The following is a 16,944-nucleotide window of genomic DNA, read 5'->3' as shown; positions in this document are numbered from 1 at the left end:
ATGTACGGTAGGATCTTAATTTGAGCCAATTTGCTACAGTAGAAAAATAATCCTGCAGCAACAGGAAATATGAACAATAATGTAGAGTATAAATATTTTTTTATAGGGGTTGATACATTTTTCTTCAGGACAAATCAAGTCTGACATTTTAATGTACCTAACCATAAGCATCAATGCCTTCCTAAAAATCAATACTCAGAAGTATATATTTTTAAACCTGCACATTTAGATAAAATAAATGCATGTTAGCAGGCAATATTAACTAGGGAAATCGTGTCACTTCTCTTGTGTTCAGTGCAAGCAGACAGGGTATATGTAGCAGTTTTGGCTGCCTGGCTCGTTGCGAGACCATTTCTTCCTAACAAAGACCGTAATTAATTTGCCAGAATTTGCCATATTTATGACATAACATTGAAGGTTGTGCAATGTAACCTAGGTTGTGCGGCAGGTAGCCTAGTAGTTAGAGCGTTGGACTAGTGACCGAAAGGTTGCAAGATCCAATTCTCAAGCTGACAAAGTAAAAATCTGTCCATCTGCATCTGAACAAGGCAATTAACCCACTGTTCCTAGGCCGTCATTGAAAATAAACATTTGTTCTTAACTGACTTAAATAAAGGTAAAATTAAAGATATTTAGACTTAGGGCTGGCTGCCACCTGTTTGATAAAATACAGAACCGTTATGTTTTTCACTGAAAGAATAAATGTTTTGTTTACTAAATGATAGTTTCCGGATTTGACCATATTAATGGCCTAAGGCTCGAATTTCTGTGTGTTTATTATATTTAAGTCTATGATTTAATATTTGAAAGAGCAGTCTGACTGAGCGGTGGTAGGCAGCAGCAGGCTCGTAAGCATTCATTCAAACAGCACTTTGCTGAGTTTGCCAGCAGCTCTTCACAATGCTTGAAGCACAGTGCTGTTTATGGCTTCAAGCCTATGAACTCCCAAGATTCGGCTGGCAATACTATAGTACCTATAAGAACATCCAATAGTCAAAGGTATATAAAATACAAATGGTATAGAGAGAAAGAATCGATGCATCATAATTCCTATAACTACAACCTAAAACTTCTTACCTGGGAATATTGAAGACTCATGTTAAAAGGAACCACCATGTTCTCATGTTCTGAGCAAAGAACTTAAACGTTAGCTTTTTTTACATGACGCATATTGCACTTTTACTTTCTTCTCCAACACTGTGTTTTTGCATTATTTAAACCAAATTGGACATGTTTCATTATTTATTTGAGGCTAAATTTATTTTATTGATGTATTATATTATATTATATTTATTTGAGAGTAACTAGATTTTATTTATGTATTATATTAAGTTAAAATAAAAGTGTTCATTGTTCATTCAATATTGTTGTAATTGTAATTATTACACACACACATATATATATATATCTCGACCGATTAATCGGTTTCGGCTTTTTTTGCTCCTCCAATAATCTGTATCAGCGTTGAAAAATCATAATCGGTTAACCTCTAATACAGACATGCACACACATAGGTACACACACACACACATACAGTGTATAATGCAAGAAATGGCAAGTAAAGTGATCCCATTCAACCGAAGTAGCAGCATCTGCTTGCCTAAATTAACCAGAAGGATGTCAATTGTGTAGACTAACTTTAGCAACAGGGTGTGTGTGTGTGTGTGTGTGTGTGTGTGTGTGTGTGTGTGTGTGTGTGTGTGTGTGTGTGTGTGTGTGTGTGTGTGTGTGTGTGTGTGTGTGTGTGTGTGTGTGTGTAGGTTGTTGCAGCATCTTAGAGAGAATAATGATGGTTGTGAAAGTGAAGATTTCAACAGACTTTAAGTTTGTTCTCATGTCTATTTTTAGCCACAGACACCCTGCATCAATAGACACACGGGTCAACAGACACTCAGATCAACAGACACACGGGTCAACAGACACACGGGTCAACAGACACACGGGTCAACAGACACTCAGATCAACAGACACACGGGTCAACAGACACTCAGACATGCAGATCAACAGACATACGGAACAACAGTCACTAAGACTTGCAGATCAACAGGCACTCTGATCAACAGACACACGGAACAACAGCCACTAAGACTTCCAGATCAACAGGCACTCTGATCAACAGACACACAGATCAACAGGCACTCTGATCAACAGACACACAGATCAACAGGCACTCTGATCAATAGACATACGGATCAACAGACACTTAAACAGACATATCAACAGACTCTCAGATCAACAGACACGCAGATCAACAGGCACTCTGATCAACAGACACGGATCAACAGGCACTCTGATCAACAGGCACTCTGATCAACAGACACACGGATCAACAGAGACTTAGACAGACATATCAACAGACACACAGATCAACAGGCACTCTGACCAACAGACACACGGATCAACAGACTCTCAGATCAACAGACTCTCAGATCAACAGACACTTAGACAGACATATCAACAGACTCTCAGATCAACAGACACACAGATCAACAGACACTTAGACAGACAGATCAACAGACACGCAGATCAACAGACACGCAGATCAACAGACTCTCAGATCAACAGACTCTCAGATCAACAGACACTTAGACAGACAGATCAACAGACACGCAGATCAACAGACACTTAGACAGACATATCAACAGACTCTCAGATCAACAGACACACAGATCAACAGACACTTAGACAGATCAACAGACACGCAGATCAACAGACTCTCAGATCAACAGACTCTCAGATCAACAGACTCTCAGATCAACAGACACTTAGACAGACAGATCAACAGACACACAGATCAACAGACTCTCAGATCAACAGAGAAGTTCATATCATTGTTGTTTCCCCCTCTATTCTTAAAACACATTGTGGATCTTACGATTTAAAGTTATGAGTAGCTTTCAGCATACCTTTACCATATCGGGCCCATATTCACAAAGTGTCTCAGAATAGGGCTACTGATCTAGGATCAGTAGCCTTTTAAATCATAATGAATAAGTCACTGATCAGAAGTACATGTGTTATTCAGATAGTTACAAATGTTATACGTGTCTCAGTTTGGTTATAAAGTATCCTTTGGCTAGCCTTGTCCTATTCCTGCCCTTCTCTTTGATGTCATGGTGATACTCTTTAGGTCTCTTCAAGGTGTGTGTGTGTGTGTGTGCGCGCCCCGCACCATTTCCTCTGAAAACACACTCTTCTGGTAATACATGCTATTCTGCTGCCTCTGGGTAATTCCCGTAGCTGTTTTTCTTTTCAAAGATGAAAGGAAATGGCAACGTTAATAGATTTGTCCATGCTGAAGTACCACACTGGATATTTAATAAATGCAAATCAAATCACATTTTATTGGTCACAATACACATTTAGCTGATGTTATTGTCGGTGTAGCGAAATGCTTATGTTCCTAGCTCCAACAGTGCAGTAATATCTAACAATTCACAATACACACACATCTAAAAGTAAAATAATGGAATTAAGAAATATATAAATATTATCAGGAGCAATGTCGGAGTGGCATTGACTAAAATACAGTAGAATACAGAATATACATATGAAATTAGTAAAGCAGTATGTAAACATTATTAAAGTGACTATTGTTCCATTATTAAATAGAAAGATTGATAAAAAAAAGATTGATAGATAAAATGCCTGTATCATCAAATATCATTAGTGTGCCACAATTTGAGATGGAAATCAAAAGTGTAGTAGGCTGTTTCACATTCAGCCGTGATTGGGAGTCCCTTAGGACGGCGCAAAATTATCCCAGCGTCGTCCGGGTTTGGTTGGCATAGACCGCCATTGTAAATAAGAATTTGTTCTTAACTGACTTGGCTAGCTAAATGAAGGTTAAATAAACAATCAAAAAAATATACAAACACACATACAGACAAACATACACACACGCACAAATACATACACATATACACACACACACACACACACACACACACACACACACACACACACACACACACACACACACACACACACACACACACACACACACACACACACACACACACACACACACACACACACACACACACACACACACACACACACACACACACACACACACACACACACACACACACACACACACACACAGAACCAAGGTTAAGGACACTTCAGACAGTCCACACCATAGCTGTCATGGCTCATTGGTTGTCATGGCGACGTAATGAGGTAATATCGTACAACCATGCAGATTCTGTTTCGCTACACGGATTTCACAGCGGTAAATCAGTATGGTAATTATGAGGCTAATAATGATTGTCTATTATGCAAGAATGCACCAGTTATCCCAGTGGTACAATCTTACTGCACCACCTACCATTGTAAAGAGATCCCCAGATGTACTGGAGTCTGTTGTTTGGTGATGGGGCAGTGTGTCATGCATATTTATCTTACAGTAATAAGTGTGTGGGTGTGTTTTCCCTCTGAGAGTACTGTCGGTCTGAACACTCTTGCAGACATCTCTCTCTCTCTCTTCTCATCGTTTCTCTACTCAAGGACCGTATTCATAAAGTTTTCCCAGAGTAGAAGTGAGTTGATCGTGGATCAGTTTTTCCTTTCCGGTCACAATGAATACGATTAGATGGACATAGGGCATTTGATCCTAGATTAGCATCTCCTACCCTGAGTCGCTTTTGCACAGCTTAGATACAGGGCAGAGTTCAATCAAACCTGCAAGGTGTCAGTTCACATGGCTCCTGGATCTGCAATAATATTGCTTAAAAAGTGCTATAGTTCACCCCTTATAAACATTGGGCTTGGATCTCTGATGATATAATGTCTGTCTGTGATACTGTGTACAAGTATGCTGAGGGAAGTTTGCTGTTGTTTTTTCATGCAGTACAGTTAGTTTCTCATCGGACCAACGCTAAATAGGGTATCTAACACTTTTATGCCATTGAAACTGTTTGGAGGAGGATTCATGTATCAATCTTTTTGGCACATAAACATGACATGGTGGTGTAAGTTGAATCGGTAAACAAATCTAATATGGCCACAAGAACTTTTGAGGAAAGTCGGGCTCTGTAGTAACGAGCCTTGGGGAATATTGTTTTTCACAGCCAGGTACTCTTCCATCAATGCCCTATACATATTATGTGGTCAATTTCCATTCGTCTACACTTACTGCAGACAAACTGGGCATGACTAGGCTGACTCCTGACCCAGATAAATGAACACAATGTTTCAACAAGCATTTTTAACCGTGATGCCCACAAAATGTTCCTTCAATAACCCGCTCCCTCAATATGACTCCGAAATATTTCTCCTCTAGTCTACCTATAAAAGGGACGATTGTTACGGGACATGGCCCTGAGTTTGGTTGTATTGTCTCACTTTTTGTGGCTAAATTTATCCTTGTTTCCTGGTAAAAACTTGATTGTGGTGACAGATTCATGTACTGTATCTGACCCAAATTCCACACAATGTTGTAATCTACCTTTCTCCCCTTCACTTCTTTCCGTCTTTCAGTCTTTGTCTTTGTCTTTCTGTATTTCAGTCTTTGTCTTTCTGTATTTCAGTCTTTGTCTTTCTGTATTTCAGTCTTTGTCTTTCTGTATTTCAGTCTTTGTCTTTCTGTATTTCAGTCTTTGTCTTTCAGTCTTTCAGTCTTTGTCTTTCCGTCTTTGTCTTTCTGTATTTCAACCTTTGTCTTTCTGTATTTCAGTCTTTCATTCTTACTGTATTTCAGTCTGTCTTTCTGTATTTCAGTCTTTGTCTTTCCGTCTTTGTCTTTCTGTATTTCAGTCTTTGTCTTTCAGTCTTTCAGTCTTTGTCTTTCCGTCTTTGTCTTTCTGTATTTCATTCTTTGTCTTTCTGTATTTCAACCTTTGTCTTTCCGTCTTTCAGTCTTTGTCTTTCCGTCTTTGTCTTTCTGTATTTCATTCTTTGTCTTTCTGTATTTCATTCTTTGTCTTTCCGTCTTTCAGTCTTTGTCTTTCCGTCTTTGTCTTTCTGTATTTCATTCTTTGTCTTTCTGTATTTCAACCTTTGTCTTTCCGTCTTTCAGTCTTTGTCTTTCCGTCTTTGTCTTTCTGTATTTCATTCTTTGTCTTTCTGTATTTCAACCTTTGTCTTTCCGTCTTTCAGTCTTTGTCTTTCCGTCTTTGTCTTTCTGTATTTCAGTCTTTGTCTTTCAGTCTTTCAGTCTTTGTCTTTCCGTCTTTGTCTTTCTGTATTTCAACCTTTGTCTTTCTGTATTTCAGTCTTTCATTCTTACTGTATTTCAGTCTGTCTTTCTGTATTTCAGTCTTTGTCTTTCCGTCTTTGTCTTTCTGTATTTCAGTCTTTGTCTTTCAGTCTTTCAGTCTTTGTCTTTCCGTCTTTGTCTTTCTGTATTTCATTCTTTGTCTTTCTGTATTTCAACCTTTGTCTTTCCGTCTTTCAGTCTTTGTCTTTCCGTCTTTGTCTTTCTGTATTTCATTCTTTGTCTTTCTGTATTTCATTCTTTGTCTTTCTGTATTTCAACCTTTGTCTTTCCGTCTTTCAGTCTTTGTCTTTCCGTCTTTCAGTCTTTGTCTTTCCGTCTTTGTCTTTCTGTATTTCAGTCTTTGTCTTTCAGTCTTTCAGTCTTTGTCTTTCCGTCTTTGTCTTTCTGTATTTCAACCTTTGTCTTTCTGTATTTCAGTCTTTCATTCTTACTGTATTTCAGTCTGTCTTTCTGTATTTCAGTCTTTGTCTTTCCGTCTTTGTCTTTCTGTATTTCAGTCTTTGTCTTTCAGTCTTTCAGTCTTTGTCTTTCCGTCTTTGTCTTTCTGTATTTCATTCTTTGTCTTTCTGTATTTCAACCTTTGTCTTTCCGTCTTTCAGTCTTTGTCTTTCCGTCTTTGTCTTTCTGTATTTCATTCTTTGTCTTTCTGTATTTCATTCTTTGTCTTTCTGTATTTCAACCTTTGTCTTTCCGTCTTTCAGTCTTTGTCTTTCCGTCTTTCAGTCTTTGTCTTTCCGTCTTTGTCTTTCTGTATTTCAGTCTTTGTCTTTCAGTCTTTCAGTCTTTGTCTTTCCGTCTTTGTCTTTCTGTATTTCAACCTTTGTCTTTCTGTATTTCAGTCTTTCATTCTTACTGTATTTCAGTCTGTCTTTCTGTATTTCAGTCTTTGTCTTTCCGTCTTTGTCTTTCTGTATTTCCGTCTTTGTCTTTCCGTATTTCATTCTTTGTCTTTCCGTATTTCATTCTTTGTCTTTCTGTATTTCAGTCTTTGTCTTTCAGTCTTTCAGTCTTTGTCTTTCCGTCTTTGTCTTTCTGTATTTCATTCTTTGTCTTTCTGTATTTCAACCTTTGTCTTTCCGTCTTTCAGTCTTTGTCTTTCCGTCTTTGTCTTTCTGTATTTCATTCTTTGTCTTTCTGTATTTCATTCTTTGTCTTTCTGTATTTCAACCTTTGTCTTTCCGTCTTTCAGTCTTTGTCTTTCCGTCTTTCAGTCTTTGTCTTTCCGTCTTTGTCTTTCTGTATTTCAGTCTTTGTCTTTCAGTCTTTCAGTCTTTGTCTTTCCGTCTTTGTCTTTCTGTATTTCAACCTTTGTCTTTCTGTATTTCAGTCTTTCATTCTTACTGTATTTCAGTCTGTCTTTCTGTATTTCAGTCTTTGTCTTTCCGTCTTTGTCTTTCTGTATTTCCGTCTTTGTCTTTCCGTATTTCATTCTTTGTCTTTCCGTATTTCATTCTTTGTCTTTCTGTATTTCATTCTTTGTCTTTCTGTATTTCAACCTTTGTCTTTCCGTCTTTCAGTCTTTGTCTTTCCGTCTTTGTCTTTCTGTATTTCATTCTTTGTCTTTCTGTATTTCAACCTTTGTCTTTCCGTCTTTCAGTCTTTGTCTTTCCGTCTTTGTCTTTCCGTATTTCATTCTTTGTCTTTCTGTATTTCATTCTTTGTCTTTCTGTATTTCAACCTTTGTCTTTCCGTCTTTCAGTCTTTGTCTTTCCGTCTTTGTCTTTCTGTATTTCATTCTTTGTCTTTCTGTATTTCAACCTTTGTCTTTCTGTATTTCAACCTTTGTCTTTCCGTCTTTCAGTCTTTGTCTTTCCGTCTTTGTCTTTCTGTATTTCATTCTTTGTCTTTCTGTATTTCAACCTTTGTCTTTCCGTCTTTCAGTCTTTGTCTTTCTGTATTTCAACCTTTGTCTTTCTGTATTTCATTCTTTGTCTTTCTGTATTTCAGTCTTTGTCTTTCCGTCTTTCAGTCTGTCTTTCCGTATTTCATTCTTTGTCTTTCTGTATTTCAGTCTTTGTCTTTCTGTATTTCAGTCTTTGTCTTTCTGTATTTCATTCTTTGTCTTTCTGTATTTCAACCTTTGTCTTTCTGTATTTCATTCTTTGTCTTTCTGTATTTCAACCTTTGTCTTTCCGTCTTTCAGTCTTTGTCTTTCCGTCTTTCAGTCTTTGTCTTTCTGTATTTGTCTTTCTGTATTTCAACCTTTGTCTTTCTGTATTTCAGTCTTTCATTCTTACTGTATTTCAGTCTGTCTTTCTGTATTTCAGTCTTTGTCTTTCCGTCTTTGTCTTTCTGTATTTCAGTCTTTGTCTTTCAGTCTTTCAGTCTTTGTCTTTCCGTCTTTCAGTCTTTGTCTTTCCGTCTTTGTCTTTCTGTATTTCAACCTTTGTCTTTCTGTATTTCAGTCTTTGTCTTTCCGTCTTTCAGTCTGTCTTTCCGTATTTCATTCTTTGTCTTTCTGTATTTCAGTCTTTGTCTTTCTGTATTTCAGTCTTTGTCTTTCTGTATTTCAGTCTTTCAGTCTTTCATTCTTTCAGACTTTCTGTGGCTGCCTGCTTTCTTCACTCTCTTCCCCCTCCTATTACTGAAGTCCATTTGAGAAGGATGACGATCCTCTTCCTGGGAGTCTTGTACGACGACTGTTATTCTACGTAATATACAAAATATCAACACATAAACTTGACATACACTGAGTCACATTATCTAACAATGGCCTATTGTAAGGACTGGTACTCTCTTACACCTTAATATCCCTGTATACTACCTACCTCCGTTGTGCCCTTGAACATGGGGCCACTGCTCTTCTCAGCCTCTGTACTACTCCCAGTGTGTCAGGTTGGGTACTGTGACAACAACAAAATTAACTATCTGTGCAAATGGGCCAATAAAACATGTATTGTAGTATTGTATAATGAGACATCATTGTTTCGTTTCAATCTAATCTAGTTGTTCATTGTCCTGAATCATCTATAAATACTACAAAGCAGAATCAATGAGTTAGCCAGCTAACTTGCCTAAATCTTCTGATATAACTGTTTATTTTTTAGAAAGATAAGCTTGAAACGAGCATGGTCTAATTGATTCAACAAACAAAAAGACATACCCAAGTTTATTGTTTTTTTTAATGAACCAGAAAATCAATAGCTTTTTCTGGTTACTTATTAAAGTTAAACTCGTTGATCCTATTTTGTAGTATATCCCTCAGGTGTGGGATACAGCTATTTATTATGGTGTGTGTGTGAGTGTGTGTGCGTGCATGTGTGCATGTGCGGGTGCATATCATCATTGGTGTATTTTAATCGCACAAGTGTAGACTATTCCATGGGACCAGCCTTTTCTAGTATGTTCTGGCACAGGCCTCATCATGGAGGCCTTGACTGGGGGACTTGACTGGGCCACAAAAAGAAACAACACAAGAGAAGAAGAGAGAGAAATAGAGGACAGAAGGAGAGAAAGGGAGAGTTATGGCTGGGTTTTCTATTTTGGGGATTTTGGACAGCCCAGATCCCACCGCTGACACCAATTCACAAAGTTCAGTTGGGAGCTTAGAATGCAATGATCTAGTCTAACGAACAAAGCCTTGACTCATCATCTTAACTAATGTCTTTCTCTCCTCTTTTATTTTCCTTCCCTTTCTCTGTAGTGGATGTGCAAGTTCCTTGCTAGGCTTCGTCACCACTCCGGACAGAGTGGCCCATGGACCTGCGTACCCAGAGGTTGGTGCGTCCCGAGCCTGACTCGGTTATGCTGGCACCCCACCACTCCCTCTTCCTGGGAGCCCAGGACTCCCAGAAGCACCTGCCACAGCACATCCACGTGAGGAGCCCTTTCACAAACTTTATATTTGAGATAGCATGGCTAGTGCCATGGAGGGCTGTCACAGAAGCAATCAATGGCAAATATAGGAGGTGTGCTCTCTTTCCATCTCTATGATCCCTTTCCTTGGGCTGATATAAGTTCCTGAATATTGTCTATGGCCCAGTTTTCCGGTCATCACTAGTTACCACAACCACAAAGTCTTAACCACATCTATTTCAAAAATGTATCCTTTTCAAATGTGATTTTAACACTAACCTTAACCACACTGCTAACCTTAAATTAAGACCAAAAACCTCATTTTTGTTTTCATGAATGTTTACGATATAGCCAATTGGGACTTTGTGATTGTGGTAACTAGTGAAAACCCAGTACGCTAAAATGCAAATCTGAATGGTCTCGTTTCAGTACGAGTACGACATGGAGCAGAGTCGCCAGGAGAAAGAGCAGGACAAGAGACAGGAACTGCAGCAGCTGATGTATAAGGATAAGAGTGAGCAAAGTAAGTAACTGTGCCCCCTGGCCCTGTGGAGGACACATTGCATGGGATAGAAACGAGTGGAATGTCATCAGTATGTTATGGTACTCTATCACAGGAGGTTGGTGGAACCTTAATAGGGGAGGACATGCTTGTGGTAATGGCAGGAGCGTAATCAGTGGAATGGTATCAAATATGGTTTCCATGTGTTTGATGCCATTCCAATCGCTCCGTTCCAGCCATTATTATGAGCCGTCCTCCCCACAGCAGCCTCCACTGTATTGTATATCAAATCAAATTAAATTGTATTAGTCACATGCACTTAGTACAACAGGTACAGTAGACCTTACAGTGAAATGCTTATTTACGAGCCCCTAACCAACAATGAAGTTTTAAACAATATGAGTAAGAATAAGAAATTAAAGTAACAAGTAATTAAAGAGCAGCAGTAAAATAACAATAGCGAGACTATATACAGGGGGGGGGGGGTACCGGTACAGAGTCAATGTGTGGGGGCATTGGTTAGTTGAGGTAATATGTACATAGGTAGAGTTATTAAAGTGACTATGCATAGATGATAACAACAGAGAGTAGCAGTGGTGTAAAAGGGGGAGGGCAATGCAAATAGTCTGGGTAGCCATTATATTAGATGTTCAGGAGCCTTATGGCTTAGGGGTAGAAGCTGTTTAGAAGCCTCTTAGACCTAAACTTGGCGCTCTGGGTACCGCTTGCAGTGTGGTAGCAGAGAGAACAGTCTATGACTAGGGTGGCTGGAGTCTTTGACAATTTTTAGGGCCTTCCTCTGACACCACCTGGTGTAGAGGTCCTGGATGGCAGGAAGCTTGGCCCCAGTGATGTACTGGGAAGTATGCACTACTCTCTGTTGTGCCTTGTGGTCGGAGGCAGTGATGTAACCAGTCAGGATGCTCTCGATGATGCAGCTGTAGAACCTTTTGAGGATCTGAAGATCCATGCGAAAACTTTTCAGTCTCCTGAGGGTGAATAGGTTTTGTTGTGCCCTCTTGGTGTCTTGGTGTCTTGGTGTGCTTGGACCATGTTAGTCTGTTGGTGAAGTGGACACCAAGGAACTTAAAGCTCTCAACCTGCTCCACTACAGCCTCGTCGGTGAGAATGGGGGCGTGCTCGGTCCTCTTTTTCCAGTAGTCCACAATCATCTCCTTTGTCTTGAAGGAGAGGTTGTTGTCCTGGCACCACACTGCCAGGTCTCTGTCCTCCTCCATATAGGCTGTCTACCACTGTTGTGTCATCGGCAATGATGGTGTTGGAGTCAAGCCTGGCCATGCAGTCATTATGGAACAGGGAGTACAGGAGGGGACTGAGCACGTACCCCTGAGGGGCCCCTGTGTTGAGGATCAGCGTTGCGGATGTGTTGTTACTAGAGGTCGACCGATTAATCGTAATGGCTTATTAATTAGGGCTGATTTCAAGTTTTCATAACAATCGGAAATCGGTATTTTTGGACACCGATTTGGCCAATTTATTATTATTTATTTTTTACAACTTTATTTAATATTTATTTAACTAATCAAGTCAGTTAAGAACACATTCTTCCTTTCAATAACGGCCTAGTGGGTTAACTGTCTCGTTCAGGGGCAGAACGACAGATTTTCACCTTGTCAGCTCGGGTGATTCAATCTTGCAACCTTACAGTTAACTAGTCCAATGCTATAACCACCTGCCTCTCGTTGCACTGCACAAGGAGACTGCCTGTTACGTGAATGCAGTAAGCCAAGGTAAGTTGCTAGCTAGCATTAAACTTATCTTATAAAAAACAATCAATCATAATCACTAGTTAACTACACATGGTTGATGATATTACTAGTTTATCTAGCGTGTCCTGCGTTGCATATAATCGATGCGGTGCGTATAGTTGCTCATGGTGTACCTAACCATAAACATCAATGCCTTTCTTAAAATCAATACACAGAAGTATATATGAAGTATATATTTTTAAACCTGCATATTAACCTGTTGCGACGAGCAATCCCGTATCCGGGATCCTATTTATAGCCTCAAGCTCATTAGCATAACGCAACGTTAACTATTCATGAAAATCGCAAATGAAATGAAATAAATATATTAGCTCTCAAGCTTAGCCTTTTGTTAACAACACTGTCATCTCAGATTTTCAAAATATGCTTATGAACCATAGCTAAACAAGCATTTGTGTAAGACTATTGATAGCTAGCATAGCATTGAGCCTAGCATTCAGCATGCAACATTTTCACAAAAACAAGAAAAGCATTCAAATAAAATAATTTACCTTTGAAGAACTTCAGATGTTTTCAATGAGTAGACTCTCAGTTAGATAGCAAATGTTCAGTTTTTCCAAAAATATTATTTGTGTAGGACAAATCGCTCTGTTTTGTTCATCACGTTTGGGTGAGAAAAAACCTGAAAATTAAGTCATTACAACGCAAACTTTTTTCCAAATGAACTCCATAATATCGACAGAAACATGGCAAACGTTGTTTAGAATCAATCCTCAAGGTGTTTTCCACATATCTATCGATGATAAATCATTCGTGGCAGTTGACTTTCTCCTCTGAAGAAAATGGAACGCGCATGGAGCTGGAGATTACGCAATAATTTTGACGGAGGACACCGGGCGGACACCTGGTAAATGTAGTCTCTTATGGTCAATCTTCCAATGATTACAAATATGTCACAATGCTGCAGACACCTTGGGGAAACGACAGAAAGTGCAGGCTCATTCCTGGCGCATTCACAGCCATATAAGGAGACATTGGAACACAGGGCATTCAAAATCTGGACCATTTCCTGTATGAAATTTCATCTTGGTTTCGCCTGTAGCATTAGTTCTGGGGCACTCACAGATAATATCTTTGCCGTTTTGGAAACGTCAGTTTTTTCTTTCCAAAGCTGTCAATTACATACATAGTCGAGCATCTTTTCGTGACAAAATATCTTGTTTAAAACGGGAACTTTTTTCATCCAAAAATTAAAAGAGCACCCCCTATCTCGAAGAAGTTAAGCGAAAGAAATCCAGGTTAGCAGGCAATATTAACCAGGTGAAATTGTGTCACTTCTCTTGCGTTCATTGCACGCAGAGTCAGTGTTTCTGCAACAGTTTGGTCCGCCTAATTTGCCAGAATTTTATGTAATTATGACATAACATTGAAGGTTGTACAATGTAACAGGAATATTTAGACTAATGGATGCCACCCCTTAGATACAATACGGAACGGTTCCGTATTTCACTGAAAGAATAAACGTCTTGTTTTCGAGATGATAGTTTCCGGATTCGACCATATTAATGACCTAAGGCTCGTATTTCTGCATGGTATTATGTTATAATTAAGTCTATGATTTAATAGAGCAGTCTGACTGAATGGTGGTAGGCAGCAGCAAGCTCGTAAGCATTCATTCAAATAGCACTTTAGTGCGTTTTGCCAGCAGCTCTTCATTGTGCGTCAAGCATTGGGTGGTTTATGACTTCAAGCCTATCAGCTCCCGAGATGAGGCTGGTGTAACCGATGTGAAATGGCAAGCTAGTTAGCGGGGTGCGCACTAATAGCGTTTCAAACGTCACTCGCTCTGAGACTTGGAGTGGTTGTTCCCCTTGCTCTGCATGGGTAACGGTGCTTCAAGGGTGGCTTTTGTCGTTGTGTTCCTGGTTCGAGCCCAGGGAGGAGCGAGGAGAAGAACTGAAGCTATACTGTTACAATGGCAATACTAAAGTGCCTAAAAGAACATCAAATAGTCAAAGGTTAATGAAATGGTATAGAGAGAAATAGTCCTATAATACCTATAATAGCTACAACCTAAACTTCTTACTCATGTTAAAAGGAACCACCAGCTTTCATATGTTCTCATGTTCTGAGCAAGGAACTTAAACGTTAGCTTTCTTACATGGGACATATTGCACTTTTACTTTCTTCTACAACACTTTGTTTTTGCATTATTTAAACCAAATTGAACATGTTTCATTATTTATTTGAGGCTAAATTTATTTTATTGATGTATTATATTAAGTTAAAATAAGTGTTCATTCAGTATTGTTGTAATTGTCATTATTACAAATAAATTTTAAAATTCGGCCGATTAGTCGGTATCGGCTTTTTTTTGGTCCTCCAATAATTGGTATCGGTATCGGTGTTGAAAATCATCATCGGTTGACCTCTGGTTGTTACCTACCCTTACCACCTGGGGACGGCCCGTCAGGAAGTCCAGGATCCAGTTGCAGAGGGAGGTGTTTAGTCCCAGGTTCCTTAGCTTATTGATAAGCTTTGAGAGCACTATGGTGTTGAACGCTGAGCTGTAGTCAATGAATAGCATTCTTCCATAGGTGTTACTTTTGTCCAGGTGGGAAAGGGCAGTGTGGAGTTCAATAGAGATTGCATCATCTGTGGATCTGTTTGGGTGGTATGCAAATTAGAGTGGGTCTAGGTTTTCTAGGACAATGGTGTTGATATATAAGGAATACTTTGATTATCATGTAAACTATGATGACCGTGTCTTTTAGAAAGTCCCCCCTTATCTCAGCTCGCTGGTCACTATAGAATCTCCCACCTGTAGCACACGCTCCAGCAGGTATATCTCTCTAGTCACCCCCAAAACCAATTCTTTCTTTGGCTGCCTCTCCTTCCAGTTCTCTGTTGCCAATGACTGGAACAAACTACAAAAATCTCTGAAACTGGAAACACTTGTCTCCCTCACTAGCTTTAAGCACTAACTGTCAGTGCAGCTCACAGATTACTGCACCTGTACATAGCCCACCTATAATTTAGCCCAAACAACTACCTCTTTCCCTACTGTACCGTAATTGCTGGACTATTAAGCGCACCTGAATATAAACCGCACCAACTGATTAAAAAATATATATGTATTTTGTACATAAATAAGCCGCACATGTCTATAAGCCGCAGGTGCCTACCGGTACATTGAAACAGATTAACTTTACACAGCCTTTAAACGAAACACGGCTTGTAACAAAAATTAAACAGTGGCCTACCAAGAAAGTCATTGGTCACTATCTTCCTCCTCCTGTGCACTGAAACCACTGAAGCCATCTCCTTCGGTGTCGGAGTTGAATAGACTCAGAATTGCTTCATCCGATGTTGGATCGTTTTCATTGTCGCTCTCGTCACTTTCATCCGGAGGCAAATACCCCGCTGAGCTCATGCTGCCCCTTCAACACGCAGCAGTCCAGCCTTTCGAAACCCGTTGATGATAGTGGATTTTTTGACAATGCTCCACGCTGTCAGGACCCACTGGCAGACTTGACCATAAGTTGCTCTTCGCATACGGCCCGTTTTAGTGAAGGATTTCTCCCCACTTGTCATCCAAGCCTCCCACTGAACAAGGAGCGCCACCTTAAATGCACGATGTACACTGATGTCGAGTGGCTGCAAATACTTTGGGCCATCTGCTTTTCTTCCCTCTGAAAGCTGTTGTTGTCTTTCCTCAAAGCTGTTGAGTCAGTTCCTCACGCTGCTTTCCAACGTCTTATCATCGACTCATTAAGGCCAAGCTCCCATGCAGCAGCTCTATTTCCTTTTCCAACAGCCAGATCGATCGCCTTCAACTTGAGAGCTGCATCATATGCATTTTTCCGTGTCTTTGCCATGATGAGGGTGACAAAATTACTACCGTAATCAGAATGATGGGAAGTTTGAGCACGCTCGATTTACGTCACATTATGTGACGGTGCTCAGTTTTTTAGCAGCATGAATCTTGTGAAAGCGGGAAAAATCCATAAATTAGCTGCATCATTGTATAAACCGCGAGGTTCAAAGCGTGGGAATAAAGTAGCGGCTTATAGTCCGGAAATTACTGTATTTAATTAATTTATTTATTTTGCTCCTTTGCACCCCATTATTTTTATTTCTACTTTGCACATTCTTCCATTGCAAATCTACCATTCCAGTGTTTTACTTGCTATATTGTATTTACTTTGCCACCATGGCCTTTTTTTTGCCTTCCTTATCTCACCTCATTTGCTCACATCGTATATAGACTTGTTTATACTGTGTTATTGACTGTATGTTTGTTTTACTCCATGTGTAACTCTGTGTCGTTGTATGTGTCGAACTGCTTTGCTTTATCTTGGCCAGGTCGCAATTGTAAATGAGAACTTGTTCTCAACTTGCCTACCTGGTTAAATAAAGGTGAAATAAATAAAAATAAAATAAAATGGAAAGGCAATGTATGATGACACCTGTGCAATCTTGTAGGTAGTTTAGGTGTTTGTGTGCGTCGGTTTCGGTTAGTCCTTTGAATCCTACTATGTGTTATATGGAACATGGGGAATTCCATTATTTAAGTCAGTCTATTTGCGCATGAAACCTAAGTCAAAACAAGGAAGCAAGTAACATGGAGGACTTAATAATTGTACAATGTCATGTTGTTTGATGTCTTTTACTTTCTGGAAGGAAACTACTGT

The 16,944-nt window shown here is 39.4% G+C and overlaps 1 protein-coding gene across 3 annotated transcripts in view; it reads left to right on the top strand.

Annotated features, from left to right (window-relative positions):
• The window catches only part of LOC124027051 (histone deacetylase 7-like), a 98,653-nt gene that overhangs the window by 27,894 nt on the left and 53,815 nt on the right, over positions 1-16,944 (top strand). For all 3 annotated transcript variants that reach the window (XM_046339613.1, XM_046339618.1, XM_046339608.1), the window contains exons 2-3: positions 9,867-10,039; positions 10,448-10,541. In XM_046339613.1, the coding sequence (XP_046195569.1) occupies positions 9,920-10,039; positions 10,448-10,541 (214 nt within the window). In that variant the 5' untranslated portion in view covers positions 9,867-9,919. The remainder of the gene's footprint in view (positions 1-9,866; positions 10,040-10,447; positions 10,542-16,944) is intronic.

Source organism: Oncorhynchus gorbuscha, linkage group LG03 (genome assembly GCF_021184085.1).
Source record: "Oncorhynchus gorbuscha isolate QuinsamMale2020 ecotype Even-year linkage group LG03, OgorEven_v1.0, whole genome shotgun sequence".
NCBI lineage: Eukaryota > Metazoa > Chordata > Actinopteri > Salmoniformes > Salmonidae > Oncorhynchus > Oncorhynchus gorbuscha.
This window is presented reverse-complemented; position numbering and strand designations above follow the sequence as displayed.